At 42.4% G+C, this 20,163-nt stretch overlaps 1 protein-coding gene across 1 annotated transcript; it reads right to left on the reverse strand.

Annotated features, from left to right (window-relative positions):
* Positions 1-7,058: 7,058 nt before the first annotated feature.
* Positions 7,059-10,917, reverse strand: LOC133154720 (CCN family member 1-like). Its single transcript, XM_061279638.1, has 5 exons — positions 10,307-10,917; positions 9,988-10,201; positions 9,371-9,733; positions 8,247-8,449; positions 7,059-8,137 (listed from the first exon to the last, which is right to left on the reverse strand). Exons 1-5 carry the CDS (start codon positions 10,376-10,378, stop codon positions 7,838-7,840), a joined length of 1,152 nt encoding a protein of 383 aa, XP_061135622.1. The 5' UTR covers positions 10,379-10,917; the 3' UTR covers positions 7,059-7,837.
* Positions 10,918-20,163: the final 9,246 nt, after the last annotated feature.

Genomic DNA, 20,163 nt, shown 5'->3' on the forward strand with positions numbered 1-20,163 from the left:
CGGCTCTTGTTTTCCTCCCTTTGAAATTAGGGTTACGTTGTGTTTATTTTATGATTCCAATCCATTCCTCTTTTGCTGTTGCTCAAAATTTAAAAAACATTTCTCAGACTGGATTCAAATTTTCCTGAAAAAAGTTAATGCTTCTCTTACATCAACGTAGAAATACATTTTCAATATAAAGAAGTTAAGTTTATCATGCCTTGCTGTGAGCTCATCATCCCTAGAATCTCCCCTGCTTGACCCAACTTTACATCATTCACTATTCTGTCCATCCATCCATCCATCCATCCATCCATCCATCCATCCATCCATCCATCCATCCATCCATCCATCCATCCATCCATCCATCCATCCATCCATCCATCCAACACTTATCCAGTCAGGTCGTGGGGGCAGCAGGGAAGCCCAGACTTCCTTCTCCCCAGCCAATTTGTTAAACTCATCCCGACGAAGCCCAAGGCGTTCCTAGGCCATCAGGCCAGCCGGGAGACAGTCTCTCCAGCGTATCCTAGGACGTCCTTCTGGAGGGACATGCCCGAAACACTTCACCAGGGAGACGTCCCGGAGGCATCCTGATCAGATGCCTGAGCCACCTTATCTGGCCCCTCTCTACACAGAGGAGCAGCGGATCGACTCGGAGTCCCTCCTGGATGACCGAGCTTCTCACCCTATCTCTAAGGGAGAGCCTGGACACCCTGCAGAGATAACTCATTTTGTCCGCTTGTATCCGAGATCTTGTTCTTTCGGTCACCATCCATAGGTGGTGAGCATAGGTGAGGGTAGGAACGTAGATCGACGAGAAAATAAAGAGCTTTGCGTTTTGGCTCAGCTCTTTTCTCACCACGGGGAAGACATAGCTCAGTGGTAGAGTGTTCTGTCTCCTAACCAAGAGGTTGGGGATTCAATCCCCAGTGCTTGTAACCATGTCAAAGTGGCCTTGAGCAAGACACTGAAGCCCCCAGTTCATCCTGATAGCTTGTCAACCGTTAGTGAATGACGAAGCATTGTGAAGCGCTTTGAGTACCAAAGGTAGAAAAGTGCACAGAGTCCGCATTACAGCAGTCGCTGATCCGATCTCATGCTCCATTCTGCCCTCGCTCGTGAATAAGACCCCAAGACACTTGAACTCCTCTACTTGGGGCAGGATCCCCGACGCGGAGAGGACATTTCACCTTTTTCCGACTGAGGACCATGATGTCAGAACTGGAGATGCTAATTGTCATCCCAGCTGCTTCATACTCACCATTCTGCAAACCACTCCAGTGATAGCTGGAGATCTCGATGATAAAGCTGTGATGGAGCCAGCAGCACCACATCATCAGCAAAAAGCACCGACTCACGACGTCCCAATTTGTGGTCAGAAGCACCCTATCGCCACTATACAGATGCACTGCTTGCCCCTCCTGAGACGTCGGACGGTGGACCAGAATTTCTTAGAAGCTCTCCGGAAGTTGCTATCCATGGCTCACTGAAGTCCTCCGATGCCTGGGTTTTTGTTTCAGCAACCGGCGAAGCCTGTCTTTCATTTTGCCATCTGATACCTGTCAGCTGCCTCTGGAGTCCCACGGGCCAAAAAGGCCCAACAAGACCTTTTCTTTCAGCTTAATGGCATCCCTTACTGCCGGTGTCCACCAGCGGGCTCTGGGTTTGCCGCCACGACAGGCACCTTATGACCACAGCTCCGATGGAATAGAGACCATTTCCAACAAATATACCTTATCTATTAAACTTCTGTTTTAAATACAAAGTAGAGAAAAAGCCAGCAGAATAATACTTATAAAAGGATAATTCAATTTTAAATGGAACATTAAACTTTTACATTTTCTTGTATAACTGCATTTTATTCAGATCATACTTATAAAAGAATAATTCAATTTTAAATGGAACATTAAACTTATACATTTTCTTGTATGACTGCATTTCATTCACGAATACATTTACAAAAGTTTCAATTCATTTGTGGTCCAAGGAATTTGGGTCAAGCAGACTGATGATACAGTCGTAATTTCAAAGCATATAGATGCATATTTAAGAGGTTCCATTTGATGTCCCCATCATTCAACCGTTTGAAATGCGTTATAATCATCGGCATTCTTAATCCAAGAAGAAAATTTTTAAATGACACCCTACTTTAAATTTTTGTTGCTCGTCACACATTGCACGCAGACCACACACAGATGCAGGCATGCAATGAGCCATGAATGGAAGTGCTTTGAATTTTAAATAACCTGGTGAATTTAAATAGCCATGTTAGCAGGACGCCTCAAACGTGCACTTATTTTATGTATCTTTTACTTTTCTGCACGTCAGATTGTAGGTGTAGTTTCGAATACAGCCGCTAGATAGCAGTACACATCCGTTTTCGGTACTGTACCCGAGAGAGAAATGCCACACTGGTGGAACATTTCTTTCCTGTATCACTTAATCATATTTGCTTTTGGAGTCTTTCTTCCCTTGCTGCATACCTTCCATACCCACATTTTTATTCATTATATGCGAAAAGAAAGAACAGAGCTGAGGAATACTGAAAAGAAATGTACCTGTTTGTTTGTTTGTTTGTTTGTTTGTTTGTTTGTTTGTTTGTTTGTTTGTTTCTGATCGCAGCTGGTGTGGCAGCAAGACTTCTTGAGTTCTGACGTATTTCCTGTTCCTCTATCAAGGCCATGCTCAAAGTCACAGTTCACTGTGAATCTGGACAACACCTGACACTTCCAGTCTGGCTTACCTAGCCAATACAAACTGTCTGCAGAGCATCACACACAGCAAAGCAGACTGCCAAGTCCATCACATCTATGAATCTTCCACACTGTGATGTGGAAATGGTTAATGCTCAGACTTGTGACGTGTCTGTTCCTCAGTTCTGACTACTCCTGTGATGCTTTGTTGTTATTTGAGTCAAGTTGAGCCCTGCATCTTCATGAGCTGTATCTTGTGCTAAAATTCAGTTCATCGCAAAACAACTGTAACAACAATTAACAACAACGTTTTGGGTCTTGGGGCCACTAAAAACCAGCGTTTTGTGAACACAGGTTTTGAGATGGAACTAGGACCTTGTGTCAAACTCAAGGCCCGAGGGCCAGATACGGCCCGCCACATCATTTTATGTGGCCCGCGAAGACAAATTGTGCCTCAAATTTGACCAGTTTGATTTGAAAACGAGTTATTTGTCAGTTTGTTTTGTAGCTTTTACTGTATATAATATGAGGTGCTCATACATTTATTTGGGTTGACAGTCATAATGGCCCTCCGAAAGAAGCTATGACTACAATGCGTCCCGCGAAAAAAATGAGTTTGACATCCCTGAACTAGGTCGACGAGATAAGAAGGCGCTAAGCTATGTAATATTTTATAGGTTACCTTGAAATCGCATCTATATCCGCCTCACAGTTAGGAGGGTACGGGTTAGGTATTTAAGGTGCAAATGTCAAAGTCTTATTGTAAACATGTGGAACAGGTGAAGAAAGAAAGTGGAACAGGCAAGCGTTGCCCACGCCCACCAAAATCCACTCATTCAATGCTAGGCTAAAAGTACAACAAGTACAACGAACCAAACAAATTCTGTACAACAAATTGATTTTGATACAGTAGTAGGGCACCCAGGATGGTTGTTGTTGCTAAGCACATCAGTATTCCTTTAATCACAACATGGGCTTTGGGAAAAACCTTTCAAAGAAACAAAAAATATGTTCAGCATGTTCTGTACTGACAAAAACTTGTCATGCAACTCATGAAAATTGGTTGCATGTATCTTCAATATACATAGTCACTCCATTAATTGTCTGTATGAAGTCTGGCACAATGTAGTTTTCTTAATCAGCAACTGCTTGGGGCACTCTCAGACAGAGGTTCAATCCCAAGGTTTTTTTTTTCTTTCTTCTTTCATATTAATATTTATTTATGTAACATTAGGATAACCCATCCACCCATTTTCTGAACCTTTTTGTCATTCCTCTCATATTTCAAATACCAAACAAACATTTTCAACGGCATCAAGTAATAGCACTCTATATGAAAAGGTCTTTCACTATATATATATATATATATATATATATATATATATATATATATATATATATATATATATATATAATAAAATTCCCCTCTCACCCTCCGCGGGTGGTCTCCCACTCCAAGCTCGGGTCCTCTACCAGAGGCCTGGGAGCTTGAGGGTTCTGCGCAGTATTTTGGCTGTTCCTAGCACTGCACTCTTCTGGACTGAGATGTCTGATGTTGTTCCTGGAATCTGCTGTAGCCACTCCTCCAGTTTGGGGGTCACTGCCCCAAGTGCCCCAATGACCACGGGCACCACCGAGGCCTTCACTTTCCAGGCCTTCTCAAGCTCTTCTTTGAGGCCCTGGTATTTCTCTAGCTTCTCAAGTTCTTTTTTCCTGATGTTGCCATCGCTTGGTATTGCTACATCCACTACCACGGCCTTCTTCTGTTGTTTATCCACCACCACAATGTCCGGTTGGTTCGCCATCACCTTCTTGTCAGTCTGGATCTGGAAGTCCCACAGGATCTTGGCTCGCCCATTCTCTGTCACCTTAGGGGGTGCTTCCCACTTTGAACTTGGGGCTTCCAGTCCATACTCTGCACAGATGTTCCTGTACACTATGCCAGCCACTTGGTTATGACGTTCCATGTATGCTTTCCCTGCTAGCATCTTACACCCTGCTGTTATGTGCTGGACTGTCTCAGGGGCCTCTTTGCACAGCCTGCACCTTGGGTCTTGTCTGGTGTGGTAGATCTTGACCTCTATTGCTCTGGTGTTCAGAGCCTGTTCCTGTGCAGCCATGATGAGTGCCTCTGTGCTGTCCTTCAGTCCAGCTTTTTCCAGCCATTGGTAGGATTTCTTGATGTCAGCCACTTCACTTATCTGTCGATGGTACATCCCATGTAGGGGTTTGTCCTCCCATGATGGTGTCTCTAGCCACTCCTCTGTTTGCCATTGTCTGAGACATTCACTGAGCACGACATCCGTTCGGGCCTTTTCCTTGATGTACTCATGGATCTTGGCTGTTTCATCCCGAACAGTGGCTCTCACACTCAGTAGTCCTCGGCCTCCTTCTTTGCGGCTAGTGTACAGTCTCAGGGTGCTGGACTTAGGGTGGAACCCTCCGTGCATGGTTAGGAGCTTCCGTGTCTTGACATCTGTGGTCTGAGTCTCTTCCTTTGGCCATCTTATTATTCCTGCAGGGTATCTGATGACTGGCAGGGCGTAGCTGTTTATTGCCCGGATCTTGTTCTTGCCATTTAGCTGACTTCTGAGGACTTGCCTTACTCGTTGTAGGTATTTGGCTGTGGCTCCTCTCCTTGTGGCTTCATCGAGGTTGCCATTTGCTTGTTGGCTTGTTGATTGGCTTGTTAGTCGCCAGACTATCAACCAGCGGGACCCGGGTTCGAGACCAGGTCGGGGCGGAGCCATACCATCATCCAGTGTGGGTCTGTGGGCAAGACCCTTGACGATATCGCCTACCTCATAAACATGATGAGAGATAAAGAATCAAATGAGATGCCGGCTCAGACGTCGCCCGGACAAACAAGGTCTGCGTCAGGCGTTGGGGAACCAGAACGCCTAGATGTAAAGTGGGCTACTGGAACAAGGCGGAAATGGGCGAGATGTGATATATATATATATATATATATATATATATATATGTAGATATATATACACACACACACATATATATATGTTACATTTTATAATTTGAATAGTTTGCAACCCCTCATTCCCTCAACGTTTAGGTACTGTTATGCTTCGCAGGGATGCATATCCAGTATGGAATGCTCTCACATTAGTTTTGGGTTTGGTTCGGACTAACCTTTAGATTGCCAAAGTCTAATGTTTTTAGAACGTTAGGGTTATAAACAATTGAACAGAGAAACGTTGCCACAGGACACCAGTTTTGTGGACAAAAATACTGGTGAAGTGATCTTTCCTTTTCTTTGAATTTACACCAAACAAATAGTTTGTGTGTACAAGCAATGTCATTAAGCAAATGCAAACTGACAGTGACGCAAGCAAATGCTCAGTCTGTCTCCATGGTGAAACGGTATGCCGTATGCTTTGTGGGTTCTCCCTATTGGCCAGAAACCATATGAAATAATTCATTCTCTAGAACGGAGAAATGCTAATATAGAACTTTGTTGGTATCCGTTTATCTTTCTAGTGGGATGATGGGGCATTGTATGGACTTCAGCATATGATTGAGACCTAACAAATCCTGTAGTTCACTTAATTTGTGAGGATTCTTGAAGTGTGTTTAACTTGCTTACTTTATCATCATTTAATGATACAAATAACTATGAAGGTGAAGTTTTTTATCAGTGGTTTGACTGGGTGTGTAACCAGGTCAAAAAGTTCCTCTGTTAGAGAAGGAAGAAGGATGTGAAGGTGAGGAATTTCGAGATCCTACGTTATGTTTGAGCATAAGAGTTGGCTGACAAATCGTGTAAATCCACGCAGCAGAGGCAAGCGCTCTAAGCCTCGGTTTCAGGTTTGATTAGGAGGTTTACTTTCAGCAAGGTTTATCATCCCTCACAGATGCTAATCTGGCAAATCACAGCCATTAAGATTGTTGGTCTGGAGATGACACCATCCACCGCGTCCAATAAAATTTCTTCACCTGCTGTGAGGTGCGCTAAGTCACTCTTTGGCGGTAGAAGTCCATCCTTATACAAAATGGCGCGCAGGAGAGATGATAGATGATGAACTCTCTGTTTGTTCAGGTTTGCCCCACCTCAGAAATGAGCTAAAATCAACCCCCCCCACGCACCCACCACACACACCAAACCCAGTCAGTCCACCTTGCCAAGATAGCATCACGTCTCAAGGAATCATCATCATCTTCATCATCATCATAATGTTGTTAATGATATACTTTTTCTGTAACTTAATTAAAACGTCTTTTTTTTCTGTTCATAAACTTCTCTATGAAATGGCTTGTTTGACTGTGGCCAGGCCTTTAATTTATGCATCTGTGTTTTCCCAACATATTTCCCTAGTTGACTTTTTAAAATCCTTATTTTACACCAGCACATTAGTCATAAATTACACATGACTTTTTACGACATTTTATTTGCTATACATGTGTGGACAGACAAAAACTAAAATGCGTGTTTAAATGACGCTGGTGTCGGACAGAATCCTTATACCTGCAGAACTTTTCAAGAGACCCCCAAAAGGTCATGTTTGTTCAACCATTGATTAACATTACATCGTTCAACACTGTGTCAATAATTTGTAAAAACAACACCCACACGTGTGGCCTAACTGAGAGTTTAAGCAAACTGTGACACGGGAGGTTTCGGCCTGATGCCAGCAATATGCAACATTTTTCAAACATAAAGTATGCTATGGTCAGTTTCAACACACAAAGAACACAAAATATCACACCCCGAATAATGAGGTGATCCCCAAAAATATCACTCCACAAATACAGTATGAGTGAAGTCTAGATACAGTCATTTGTCAGAAATAATGCTTTTGAATGACCGAATTATGATACAGCACACAGGCTGCATGACAAAATCGTCCTCTCCTCAAATGTTCTATACGACTAGCTGTCATATTGAGAAAGTGAACAAAATATACAAATAAATAAAATAATACAATAAAATGTCAGTACAAGCTTACTTCCAACAGTCTAACAGAGCTGCAGAGTGCATTCTGCTGTGAGCTGCTCTTGTGGTTTTACACATCTCCTGCAATCCGTGCAAATTGACTGTCATTGTGAAACTTAAAGTGCAAGTGAGTATATTGCCAAGGGTATGGTAGGGTTAAAGAGGCAAAAGGGGTCGGTGCAAAGTCTTCCAGGCCAGAGCCGATGAGTCAGCCTCAGCGCCTGAAGATGTGAATGTCATTGTGGAGCTTGAGCAAAGGGCTTGAGGGCCTGCTGTGTGTGTGACAGCTTTTATTGCAGGTGCAACGTTGGATCCACATCATATTTCTGAAGAAGCTGTCACCGTCCAGGCAACGGAAGCGCAGCCGTACCGTTCGGGTGACCGAGGGCCTGCAGCAGCGACCATCTAAGCAAAATCCACAGGTGCGTGGGCGGTAGAGCTGTGATGTAGAGCATCCAGCAAAAGTGATTTGAACTGGCTCCAGCGGGCGAACAGTTCTTTGGCACCTCGTCCCCTACACAGAACATAAAGTTGCTGCTTTTAAAGTCACACCATGAAATCATTTTAAATGTCAACGAGGATCATTGTCATCACTCAGCGTAGTTGAGTTTTTCTGTTCGTACCTTAGTTGCCATAGGAAGCTCCAGGTGGCATTGTCGAATCTGGCAAAGTCTGGTTTCTCTGATCAGTTGACAATCTGGGTTGTTATTAGTGACTCGACTTGATATTCCCAACCCACATGAGGTGGAGCATTCTGTCCAGTCAGTGGTTTGGAGAAAACAGCTGGATTCCGGTAACAAATCAGGCATTGGTAATGCTGTTATCTCTGTGTGAGGGGATACGGACAAAGACTAGAATTAATTCTCGATCATCTTAATAACTGGAGCTTGCATACATTGTAGAGGTCAGCTGGTCATTAAACCGACTGGAAGTAAAAACACAAGACAAAGGTGAAATGGGTTGCTTCTTCGCAGCTGAACTTAAAATAGTTGACCTCAGCCATTCCATTTGAGAATGGAACCGCAGAACTCGGGAAATTTCAGTCAATGAATGAATGAACCCCGGAAAGAAATTTATGGATGGATGGTTTTTTAACTTCTTTGCTCTCAATAATTGGTAAACTCCATCCATCAATTCTCTGAACCGCTTATCCTCACAAGCGCTGCTGACATGCTAGTGCCTATCAGCTGTCATTGGACGAGGGGCTGGGTACATCCCAAACGGGGCGCCAGCCAATCACAGGGCAAAAATAGACAAACAACCATCCACACTCAGATTCCTAACTAAAGACCATCCTGAATCTTCAACAAACCCATCACACTTGTTTTTAAAGTATGGGAAGAAAATTGGAGTACCCGTGTAAAAGGCTAGAACTGTGAACTGAATGACATAACATTGACAAATCGTTTGAAGGACTCATTTAAATGATCTAATGGTTGGGTACAGTCAAAAGACGTGACGTTCCCATCACTACACCGGAGCAAATACACTATATATTCTGGGCAAAGTGTTCACTCTATAAGATGATGGTGTGCCCAAAGGCTGGCTCACAGCCTCTGTCTTAGTTCATCTGAATGGTGTTTGACACTTTTGAAAGAAGAAACAAGGTGGATTCCAATACTTGTTTCCATTATGTATAACATTTGGTTGAACTGTTATTAGGCAGAATATGTTCTTTTCTTAACTAAAATTCCTGTCGATCATATTTACGACCAGGTAAGGCATCAAAATGACTTGTAAAATTTACCTCTGAACACGGTCCCACTTGTGGCAGCTGGCTTGCGAGGCTGTGGGTAGGGTGGCAGCAAAGCACTGATGTGGTTTGGAAGAGGCTGACTCTCTGACAGATGGCTTTGTGTCATTTCTTCTGGCTCCATTCTGATGTGGTTGTCGTCGTCGCAAAACCACTCCTCGCAGCAGCTGTTTTCTGGCCGTGCCAACCGGGGCCGTGAGCAGTGCAAGTTGGGCAGGGGCACTCTGTGAGGACAGAGGGGTATGCAGCCCACCACTCCGTTCATACAGGTGCACTGATGCTGGCAGCTGGGCTGGAAGTTCTCACTGTGCTGGTACAACTGGCCGTTGAACTCGCAAGGTAGACCATGAGCCTCGGCTTGCAACACACACACAAGAAACACAAACCAAGTCTATGAGGACAAGACTTTTAATTCGGGAGGAGAAAGAGAAAACACCATGCTACGAAAAGTGGTGCCGCCAGGCATTTGAGGCCAAATAAAAACTCACTCTGATGCCAAATATTAAATATCTGCATAGGTTTGCACATTAGAAGTTGTATTTGCTTTCAGCATAAGATTACATAACAATTGCCTGATCACAAACATCATAAGATCTCATCAGCACTCTCACCTCGGCAAAGTCCTCTCCCGGGTTCTCCTCCAGCTCCGAGATAGCAGCGAAGCCCCTTGATATGATCGCAGGGCTGAACAGCGCTGCAGTCTTCATTGAACTGCCTTGCACATATTTTACAGCAGCCACAATGGTCGCTCACCCAACTGACACCCGCCGGACACATCGGAGATGAGGTAGCGCAGGAGCACACTGGTGGGCATTCATCATCTGCCTAAGGAGCAGGGTCAGAGGTAGCCAACAATTCTCAATACTTAAAGAAACATTCAGCAAATAGGGAAGGAATACTTGCTGATGAGAGTGCAGAGCAACAACTCACCATCACCACAGTGCTGCAGACCACAAACAAGGTGGAAAAGATCTGGTGGAAACTAACAGTAAGGTAAAGCATCCTTGTGTCCAGCTGGGTCCAAAAGGGAGTGTTGGCTTGTTCGTCAGCTCAGGAATAAGAAATCCACCGGATCCTTGCAATAAATGTACACCAGTCAACTCTGCTATGTGACTGTCAGCCGAGCTATATCTCATGAAGAGGTTTCCCCCAACAGGGACTGCACTTATAGACACACATGGCCCCACCTCCTCTGTAATATCATCAGCACAACAGAGGCAGAAGGTGGGACTAATGAAAATGTGTTCAAATCACCCCATCTTGAAAATGAGTTTATACTTGTCACAAGATGTAACAATTTAACTCCACCCTGTCAAATGTGTCTGTTAATTTAAGTATACCGTATTTTCCGGACTATAAGGCGCACCTAAAAACCTAAAATTTTCTGAAAAGCCGTCAGTGCCCCTTATAGTCCAGTGCGCCTTATATATGGACCAAATTCCTAAATTTAAACTGGCCCGAAGCATTGTGTCATGAAATCAATCATAAGTGGCCCGCTGAAGACTATGAGTCATGAATCAAAAAGACTACGGATCATTATTTTGTGATTATAAAGTAACTTAATGCGTCTGAAGTTGAAATAAAAAAAGTTGCATTAAGGGTGCGCCTTATAGTCCAGTGCGCCTTATATAAGGACAAAGTTTTAAAATGGACCATTCATTGAAGGTGCGCCTTATAGTCCGGTGCGCCTTATAGTCCGGAAAATACGGTACCTTTTTTACTTGAGTCGTGAAGGACGTAAAAGCAACAGGTATAATAGAAGCACCGAAAAGGAACTTTTTGCTTTAAAGTGGCGATGTTCTGAAATGGAGAAAGTCCCTGCGAACAACACGACGCTGTGTTGTGAGACTCCAGCTCAGGACATCCTGTGTTCCCCCAGCCTCTTTCCGAATGGGCCACATTCCAGGGAATACCGGCCTAATCTCCAGTTCTCCCTAATGGCAGGAAAAAGTCAGCGTTTCCTTTGTCACCCATCGGGCAAGTGTTTGAAATTCATCACCTGAAGTGATAGATCTATCTCTGCGTGCTGCTTCTGAGTGTATGTGGTCCAGACACGGGTGACATGAGATCGCTTTGCAGTCTCTCTTTTCTGTCACCAGTTCTTTGATATTGGTTCAGAGTGTCCTTTTGAAACCTGTTGACTTAAACTGTTGGAAGCAGCTGTTGACCAAATTGCCTCACTACAAGGTCAGAGGTTTTAACCATCAAAGAAAAAATGCCAAATGTATATTTGCGCATAAAAAGAAGCTCAACTGGTAAATCCTTGATGGTAGTGAAATTGTGGCTTCTAAGTTAGAGCCCCTACACACCACTTGACTTCCAAGAGCAGGTGCTGTCACTCCAGTCCAAAGCGGCCTTGTTGCTGTGGGAGGACACACACCACAGTGCACAAATTTATCCATACAAACACCCTGACAGTTGTGTTGAGAAACCACTGGGGTGCTAAGTTTGGATCGAGGGGGGGGCAGCACCTTGATGGTCAACAGAAGGGAGAAGGGCAACAGTCAACATTCTTAAAATTCCTGGCCCACAAAGGCAGGATGTGTGTACAGGCCACGCTGCGTCATGTGGAAGGAGTGGGGGAGTCAAAATGAGGAGAGGGATGGCGGGGGTGCCAATTTGGTAGCCTTCTGTCTAGTCACACGCTAGAAACCATTTTCAAAACATACGGAGGTCAGAGGTTGTGTGGCATTCATAACAGTCAACTTTGCAGTGGGTTGACATCGGGGCAGAGAAGATCCCACAAACTTTGGTGAGGATCCAAATAGCCTACAAGTACCTTCCAGAATCAAGTCTGCCAGTCAGCTCGCTATCCTTTTTAAATCAGGAAGTAGCAAAGGAAAAAACATCTTTTATAACAGGCTGCACTCTTCTTGGTGGCATTCCAGTCACTATGGACATTAGAGTGTTGTGCAAACAACAAAGCTAATAGTAATAGTGGCTTTGAGAGTAGGCCACATTCGGCCAAGCAAGTCCATCTCATTTTCATATTGAGTTCAAAGTAAAACAGGAAAAGAACTTGTTTTGTTTTACTCTATTTGTAAATGCACATGAACAATAAACACAATAAACTCGCAGTAAATCTTCAAGTAACAAGGACTCTTTTCCCTTCCTCCTTTCTTTTTTCTTTTCATACTATCACCTGTAAACTATATCCTGGTTCACATCCATTGTAACATCTTTCTTTTCTTTGTCAATAACATTAGCTTTGGAATTCTCTTTGTTTTATTTTTAATAACATTATAACATCTCTTTATTTCTCCAGTGATCAGGGTGGACTTCCCGGGTCCCCAAGCTGTGCAGGGTTTATTCTGCCCTGGAAAAAAACCACAGCATTCAGTTTACAAATCCAGTCTGTTTGTCTCCTTTATAGGTCCCTAGTCAACAAGTACACATACATCTCTTACATGCTCTCGCTACAGAAGTTAATTGCTATAACGCACAAACCTACATTTTATGTCCACAACAACTGCACACTTTTCAAAGTTGCATATACAATGCGATTTGTGTGTGCCCTTGGACACGTCTGTGAGTCCAGTATCAGGACATCACAATTCACGTCTCTGACGAATTCCTCATACGAGTGTCCTTACAAAGCTCCAATAGGCTGCAGGCATCACTCATCCCGATCGGAACCTGAATGGGCTCTGTTTTCTCTCTGCGCACATACTGATTTCATAGATAGATGAGCAAATTACATCACACGTTGTGTAGCATGAGCTTTTGAGGTAAATAAAAAGCTGACTAGGAGGCCTACTGCTTGGGCAAGAAGCAGGTGTAACAGTTGGCTGGGGATCCAACTAACAGAGGTAGTGGGAAGTCATGGCTGACGTGCACATTCCTCCACTGCATCTAGTATGAGCAATGACAGCAGGGAGAATAGCACCAGTGACACCAGTGTTAGTAAAACAAGCTGTAACCTTCTGTCCTTTCGGAAACAATGCTTCAGATACTGAGAGACAGTGGGGGGGCTAGCTATTTTATGAGTTTATGTTTAAATGGAGCTTTACTGGATGCATTTGGGCTAAAACTTTGATCGAATGAAATCGTGATTGAATGACTGAATAAATAATTTATTTATTTCGAACATGATTTAAAGAATAAAAACAATAAAAAGCAAACAACAACAACAAAAAACAATATATATCACTGTTGGAAAGTAGGAAGAAGCCTAGGCTTATCATGCCCTACCCCTATCCATCACTTAGTTCCGAGTGAGAACATTAAAACTACAAAAGAACAAAAGAAAAACAACAAAAACATCTTATAATCCAAAAGTTTAACAGTAGTCACCTTCATCTTCTTCTTTTGGGTAATTTGCAAATATCATTCCTTTATACATTTTTTTAAATAGAACTATATTTCTGCTTTCCTTCATTTTAGCTTCTAATCCATTCCACACAGGTACTCCATAGGATGATATGCACCTGCTCCTGAGATTGGTGCCAGCATACTCCTTATCAAAGTTACCTTTTCCTCTCAAATTATATCCCTTATCTTTTTCAATAAATATTTTTTTTAATGTTCCCTGGGAGTTTTTGAGTCTTTGTTTGTTCGATACATTATCTGTGCCAGTCTAACTTTGAATAAGTCCATCAGCTTTAAAGCCTTTGATTTTAAAAACAAATTATTTGTATGATCTCGAAATCCAACCTTGTGAACAATTCTCATAGTTTTTTTCTGTAGTATAATTAATGATTTTGAAGTGCTTATGTATGCATTTCCCCATATCTCCAAGCAGTAAGTCAAATATGGTAAAACAAGACAACAATACGGGGTATACAACATTCTCTGCTCCAGAATACGTTTTGCACTGCACAGTATTGCAATACCCCTTGCTACTTTGGTTCTCACGTATCTTATACGAGGTTTCCAACAGAACTTATTGTCTAATATTACTCCTACAAATTTGATCTCATAAACTTGTTCAATATTGACATTATCTATTGTTACTTGAACCTGTGTATCTATTTTACGGTTTCCGAATACCATCAGTTTGGTTTTGTCTACATTCAATGATAATTTATTAATGTCAAATATCATTTATTTACAGAATAAATCATATGGGGCCCAACACTGACCCCTGTGGGACTCCACAGGTAATGTCTGGGAATGATGCTATATGATTACCCATCTTGACAAACTGTTGTCTGTTAGTAATGTAACTTTTTAACCAGCTCAATACTACAAAAAAAGGGAGCCACCAACACTGATGTAGCTTTTTCCTCCAGTGAATATGAGGTTTCTTAAATGGTGCTTCGCATATTTCATTCCCTAGAAAAAACAAACTGGGAATTCAAAGGAACTTTAGTGTGGTAGCTTTCGGAATGGCTGACTAACACAGAAGAGTTCCCTGTTAGTGGCAGAGGAAAGGTAGCACTGCTACATAGCATTGCCAGTGATTCAGCGAGGAAAATGTTATCACAGTAAAAGTGTAAACAGAAAATGTTCCAGGGCTCCCCTTCGTGAACTAGGGCACAGACACATAAAAGCCCACTGTGCCTGTGGTGGCTGGAAAGTGGCCGCACAGCATATAAAAGTGAAGTCATATTTGATCGAGAAATGACAGCACCGGTCTTGGAGGTGTCCCCAGGAGCCACACCTACGGTAGGTTGTATAATTTGGAACAAGATGAAATTTGTCAGCCAAAAGCTTTCATGCTGCCCAAGTCACCGAGCCGTCGTGACATTAGCATATCACCTAATAGAATATCATGTTCGTGTAATTAGCAAGACCTCTTTCCAGACACCATCAAAGGATTAACTCATGTTTTGTTTTTTCTTTCGCCTTCGTGGACACTATAAAGCTCTGCTGTGAGCTCCGTCCGCCTAGTGCAAGGAAGCTTTCTTCCCTTCTCTGTCTGCACACTCAACACTAAGGGGTACTTTATGGAAAATGCTGAAAATAAGACAAACTTCAAAAAAATTAATGTGAAAAATGGTGTGAATTTTTGAGAGTTTGAATATTAAAAATAAATGGTAGAATTAAATCTTAAATATAAATAATGGAAAGTGTTACCTCACTTTTATGTTGCAAGCCTCCCAAATAGGTGGACTTCCTCCAAGTAGAAGATGACTTGTTTTTATACGTGCGCGTGTGCGTGTGCGCGTGCGTGTGTGAGTAAATAGACCAACAGTGTAAGGACATTTTAGCAAAGTGAGGACAATTTGGCCGGTCCTCACTTTGTCGTGCTCTAAATCAGTGCTTCTCAATTATTTTCTGTGATGCCCCCCAGGGAGAAGAAATCATTTGCCCCCCCCCCGTGTTATTAACATTAAAGAAAACAAAAAAAGAAATAAAAAGAAATATCAACTTACAATAAATACATTGTTTTTTTAGTCTGTAACAGAACAGATTCAAAGTGCATCACCTTGCCTGAAATTAAAAAATAAATTACAAAAACTGTAAACATTCTTGACCAACTGCCATTTTATGCTGAAATAAATACAATAAAATAATAAACATACATAATATTAAATTAAATAACAGCAATAAATAATATTAAATTCAAAGTAATCAACAACATTAACTCAGGAGCACAATATATAAAACATTTCAACCTACAAAACAAAAATGAAGAAAACAATTTGTGCTCAAAATGAGGCAGCATTCCATGGCTGCAGGTAGAATCAGTTTTTCTGCAATGGTGTATTTTTTTCTGCACTGAGCAATATGGTACGCTGCTTTATATGATGCTTACACTGCTTGCTGATTGACTGAAGTAGCATTCACAAATAGCATTCTCTCTCTCCTGCACCTACATTTTTTGCACCTTTCGCTCTGTTGCGCTACCTCTGGTCAAGGTCGGTACTGCATCACATTATTCCAAAATGGTTAGGCATAGAGGGCTAATCCCCTCTTGCTGTACTGAAAGCCATTAATGGCAAATATTATTTAGTATTTGCCAAATACTATTTATATTAATTTGCGGACACATTTATTTTTTTTTATAAAACGATGCAATTCAAATATTATTACTGAATGTGTGCTTTCAAAGATTATTTGGTATATATCATTGATTTAAAAAGTTAAGTTAAAGTCCCAATGATCGTCACACACACATCTGCGTGTGGTGAAATTTGTCCTCTGCATTTAACCCATCCCCATGTGATTTTAATCCATCCCCTGGGGGAGAGGGGAGCAGTGAGCAGCAGCGGTGCCGCGCTCGGGAATCAGTTGGTGATCTAACCCCCCAATTCCAACCCTTAATGCTGAGTGCCAAGCAGGGAGGCAATGGGTCCCATTTTTATAGTCTTTGGTATGACCCGGGCGGGGTTTGAACCCACAACCTTCCAGTCTCAGGGCGGACACTCTACCACTAGCTCACTGAGCTGGCTCAAAATACAAGGTTTTGGTGGTTATTTTAATACGTTTCACCACCCTTACTACTATGTCTTAGGCTCCAAAGTATTTACTGTTCTAAATGAACTATTGATTAGTTCTCTTAGCCGTCTGTCATTACTCGGGTCTCTCTCTCTCTCTTCTCCAAGATCCTTGAATAAGTTTCACAGAAAAACTAGACAACTTTATTGAATAAAGAAAAAAAAAAGCTTTTAGCTTGACAGTCAATATGCATTCCAGGGGGACAGAGCAACATCAATGGCACTAATGGATCCAATAAGGAACATGACCAAAAAAAAAAAAGGTTATGGGTATTTTCATAGATCTAAAGAAAGCATTTGACACAATAAATCATGACATCAGAGGGGTTGGTCTGGACTGGGTGTGGAGCTACTTAAGCAACAGGCAGCAATTTGTAAAAATTGGAGCACTGACCTTTTGGAGAACTTCAAGGATCTGTCCTTGTTCCTAAACTTGATCATCAATGACTATCGTGGTGTCGAATTTCACCCCACGTGTTCATTCTCATTAATAGCCAATCCTCTTGCAGAGCTCAACTATGTTACTGCCCCTCAATTCAATTGGCTCTGGTGACTAAAATGTGTATTCAGCAGTGGCAGGCTGTGAATTTCACACCTAGGCCTTTAGTAGTGCTCCGCCTGAATCTGAAGCTCGTCTGAATCAAAGTCAAAGTCAAAGTCAGCTTTATTGTCAATCTCTCCACATGTCACAACACACAAAGAGACCGAAATTACGTTATTCTCTATCCCACGGTGACGAGACACATAACACGATAGACATACATGTACGCGACACAATATAAAAACAAGAAGGCAAAAATGGATAGATTATTTAGTTTTGATTTTTGAATGTTGCTCACAAGCATCCGCTGATCATCACATCCAAACTCGTCAAAGCTCCATATTTGATTCTTAAAGCTAGGTAGAGAATCACATGACCTCAAAACTTAACCTTTACTATTACCAGACCAGGCCTCCAAATGCTGTGTCCAGTAATTGTATAGACCTAGCTACTCACAGGAATTGCCCACAGCTATCATTGGAAAATGACTGCATCAGCCCTGAGAAGTCCTCTCCATGGACGCATGATTTGTGTGTGTGCATGACCAAAATGGAGTTATGGCCAATTTATACTCTCATGGGCTTTTTAAACAAGTAACAAAGCCATAATAATAGAGCCCATGTCTGATAGAACAAGGGGACCCAGATGACTGGAAAATGCATTTAATTATCACGACATCGACTCAGAAGCCGGAGTTGTAGGTGGTAAGTGCGTGAGTAGCTTTTTATCCATGGCCATACTACGCCTTCAAGAATAGCTTGCTTTGCTGTCAAGGCAAAAGACTGACCTAACAATTGCAGCTTGAACAATGATTTGAGTTCCAACAAGAAGGCCTTACACCAACTACACTCAGACAACTGCCCACAACTGGCGAGCAGCTCCGCAGCTGGTGAGTAGAAGACGCTAGACCAGGGGTGGGCAAACTACGGCCCGCGGGCCACATCCGGCCCACGGGACCGTTTAATCCGGCCCGCCAACCCTGAACAAATTGTATTATTAAACTTTTTTGCCTGTAATGACTGCGTTTCCCCAGTAGATGGAGAAGCGCTCGCCTGCGCATTTACTACCGGAAGCCGTGTCAGAAAGCTCGGTGCACACTCACAAGTGCGTGTACGTGTACATGGCGCACTCGCGCTCTATTTGTATCAGTCCCAAATTTAGAGCGTGGGCCGTGACGAAAGCATTCTTGTAATTTGCGCGCTGAGCTTTCAGATGCAGTTTTGCGCTAAAGCCACCCACAAACCTTCCCCGGGAATCCTTCCATTAAAATGAGTCGCCCAAGGAAAAAAGCAAGGTGCACACAGTGCCAAGTGTTTAAAAGAGAGTGGCCAATTTGGCTCGATGTACGCGACGTGACGTTCAGCCACATGAACGTCAACATCAACCCGTCACAGATCGAGGTAAACGGACCAACACCTCAGATCTCTCCTAAGAATTGCCACAACAAATTTTACTCCAGACTATGACGCACTAGCAAAAAATCACTGATAGCAGTTTTTTAGTGAATTATTATTATTTTTTTAATGCTGTTAATAAATGCATTTGTTTTCAAAAAACGTATTTGGAATATCCATGCTTTACTACCTACTAAAGGCCAAAATCTTTTATGCAATGACCTTTACAGGTCCCTTATATTACTTCACACAAACACTACGTCCATCTGCTCCTGGTTCGGCCCTCCGGTCCAAATTTAGAACCCAGTTCGGCCCGCGAGTCAAAAAGTTTGCCCACCCCTGCGCTAGACAGACCTGTGAATGGGGACAGGCGGGAGTCAGGCCAGGCAGCGAGCAAACAGGTCGAAGAAAAAGAGGCGAGCAAAAACAGGGCGACAACGGGTGAGATTGTGATCAGACCAATGGTGACAAGACGTCCTCTTTTCACGGACATGTTTTCAGCTCCCACAATATGTCCGGGGGGAATTTCAAAGATTGTTCGGGATTTTGTTCGACTGCCTCTTATGTACAGTACATTGTCAATAGAATTGCCACTCCGTTCCATTCCACTCTATTCCAGGGTTCTCTGTAATCATTCGCAAACAAGTCACGCACTTCTCCTGAAATCTAGCCATCTTTCTGATTGTGTGTGCGTGTGCGTGCGTAAATAAATAAATAAATCACAAATAAAAACCCGCTATAGAGTGACGCAGCAAGATCTGAAATGCAAAGTAGCGAGGGCACACTGTATAACTATTATAACTAAATTTAAATGTTGAATATTAACAAATAAATTTGAAATGGAGTTATATGTAGAAATGAATGGTGACTCTTAATATAGATATTAAAGCTTAATGTTTCAATTAAAACTAAAAACTCAAAATGTGCTTGTATGTCTGTGACAAAGAACAAACATTATAAGGAAATGAATAAATTGCATCTCTGCTTTTTGAAGATGATGCGCTGCTTCTGGTTTCATTCTTCTTAAACTCTCACTGGAGCGCTTTACAGGGAAGTGTGAAATCGTTGGGATGGAAATTTGCAGCTGAATCTGAGACCATGGTCCTCGGTCAGAAATGGCTGGAGTGTCCTCTCCAGGTCAAGAAGGAGCTTATTCATATCCCTGTTGGAAGAATTCAAATAACTCGAGGTCTTGTTCACAAGTGAGGTTAAAGGTCAGTAATTTGGACTCTGTATGGTTGCGTCATGAAAAAAAAAAAAGCTGAACCAAAAAGAGAAATCACTTAAATCAGTAGATGTGGCTGGTCATAGTCAAGCAGTAATATAAATTGGTGCTGAGTAGAATAATCACGGCATTAAATATTCATCCACTAGATGGAAGTAGTGTACAATATTACAACAAACACAGCTGTCATTCTCTTCTGGAGAAATGTAGCTACTGTACTTGATGCTTGACATGCAATTTTGTCA

This window comes from Syngnathus typhle, linkage group LG5, assembly GCF_033458585.1.
Source record: "Syngnathus typhle isolate RoL2023-S1 ecotype Sweden linkage group LG5, RoL_Styp_1.0, whole genome shotgun sequence".
NCBI classification, from domain to species: Eukaryota; Metazoa; Chordata; class Actinopteri; order Syngnathiformes; family Syngnathidae; genus Syngnathus; species Syngnathus typhle.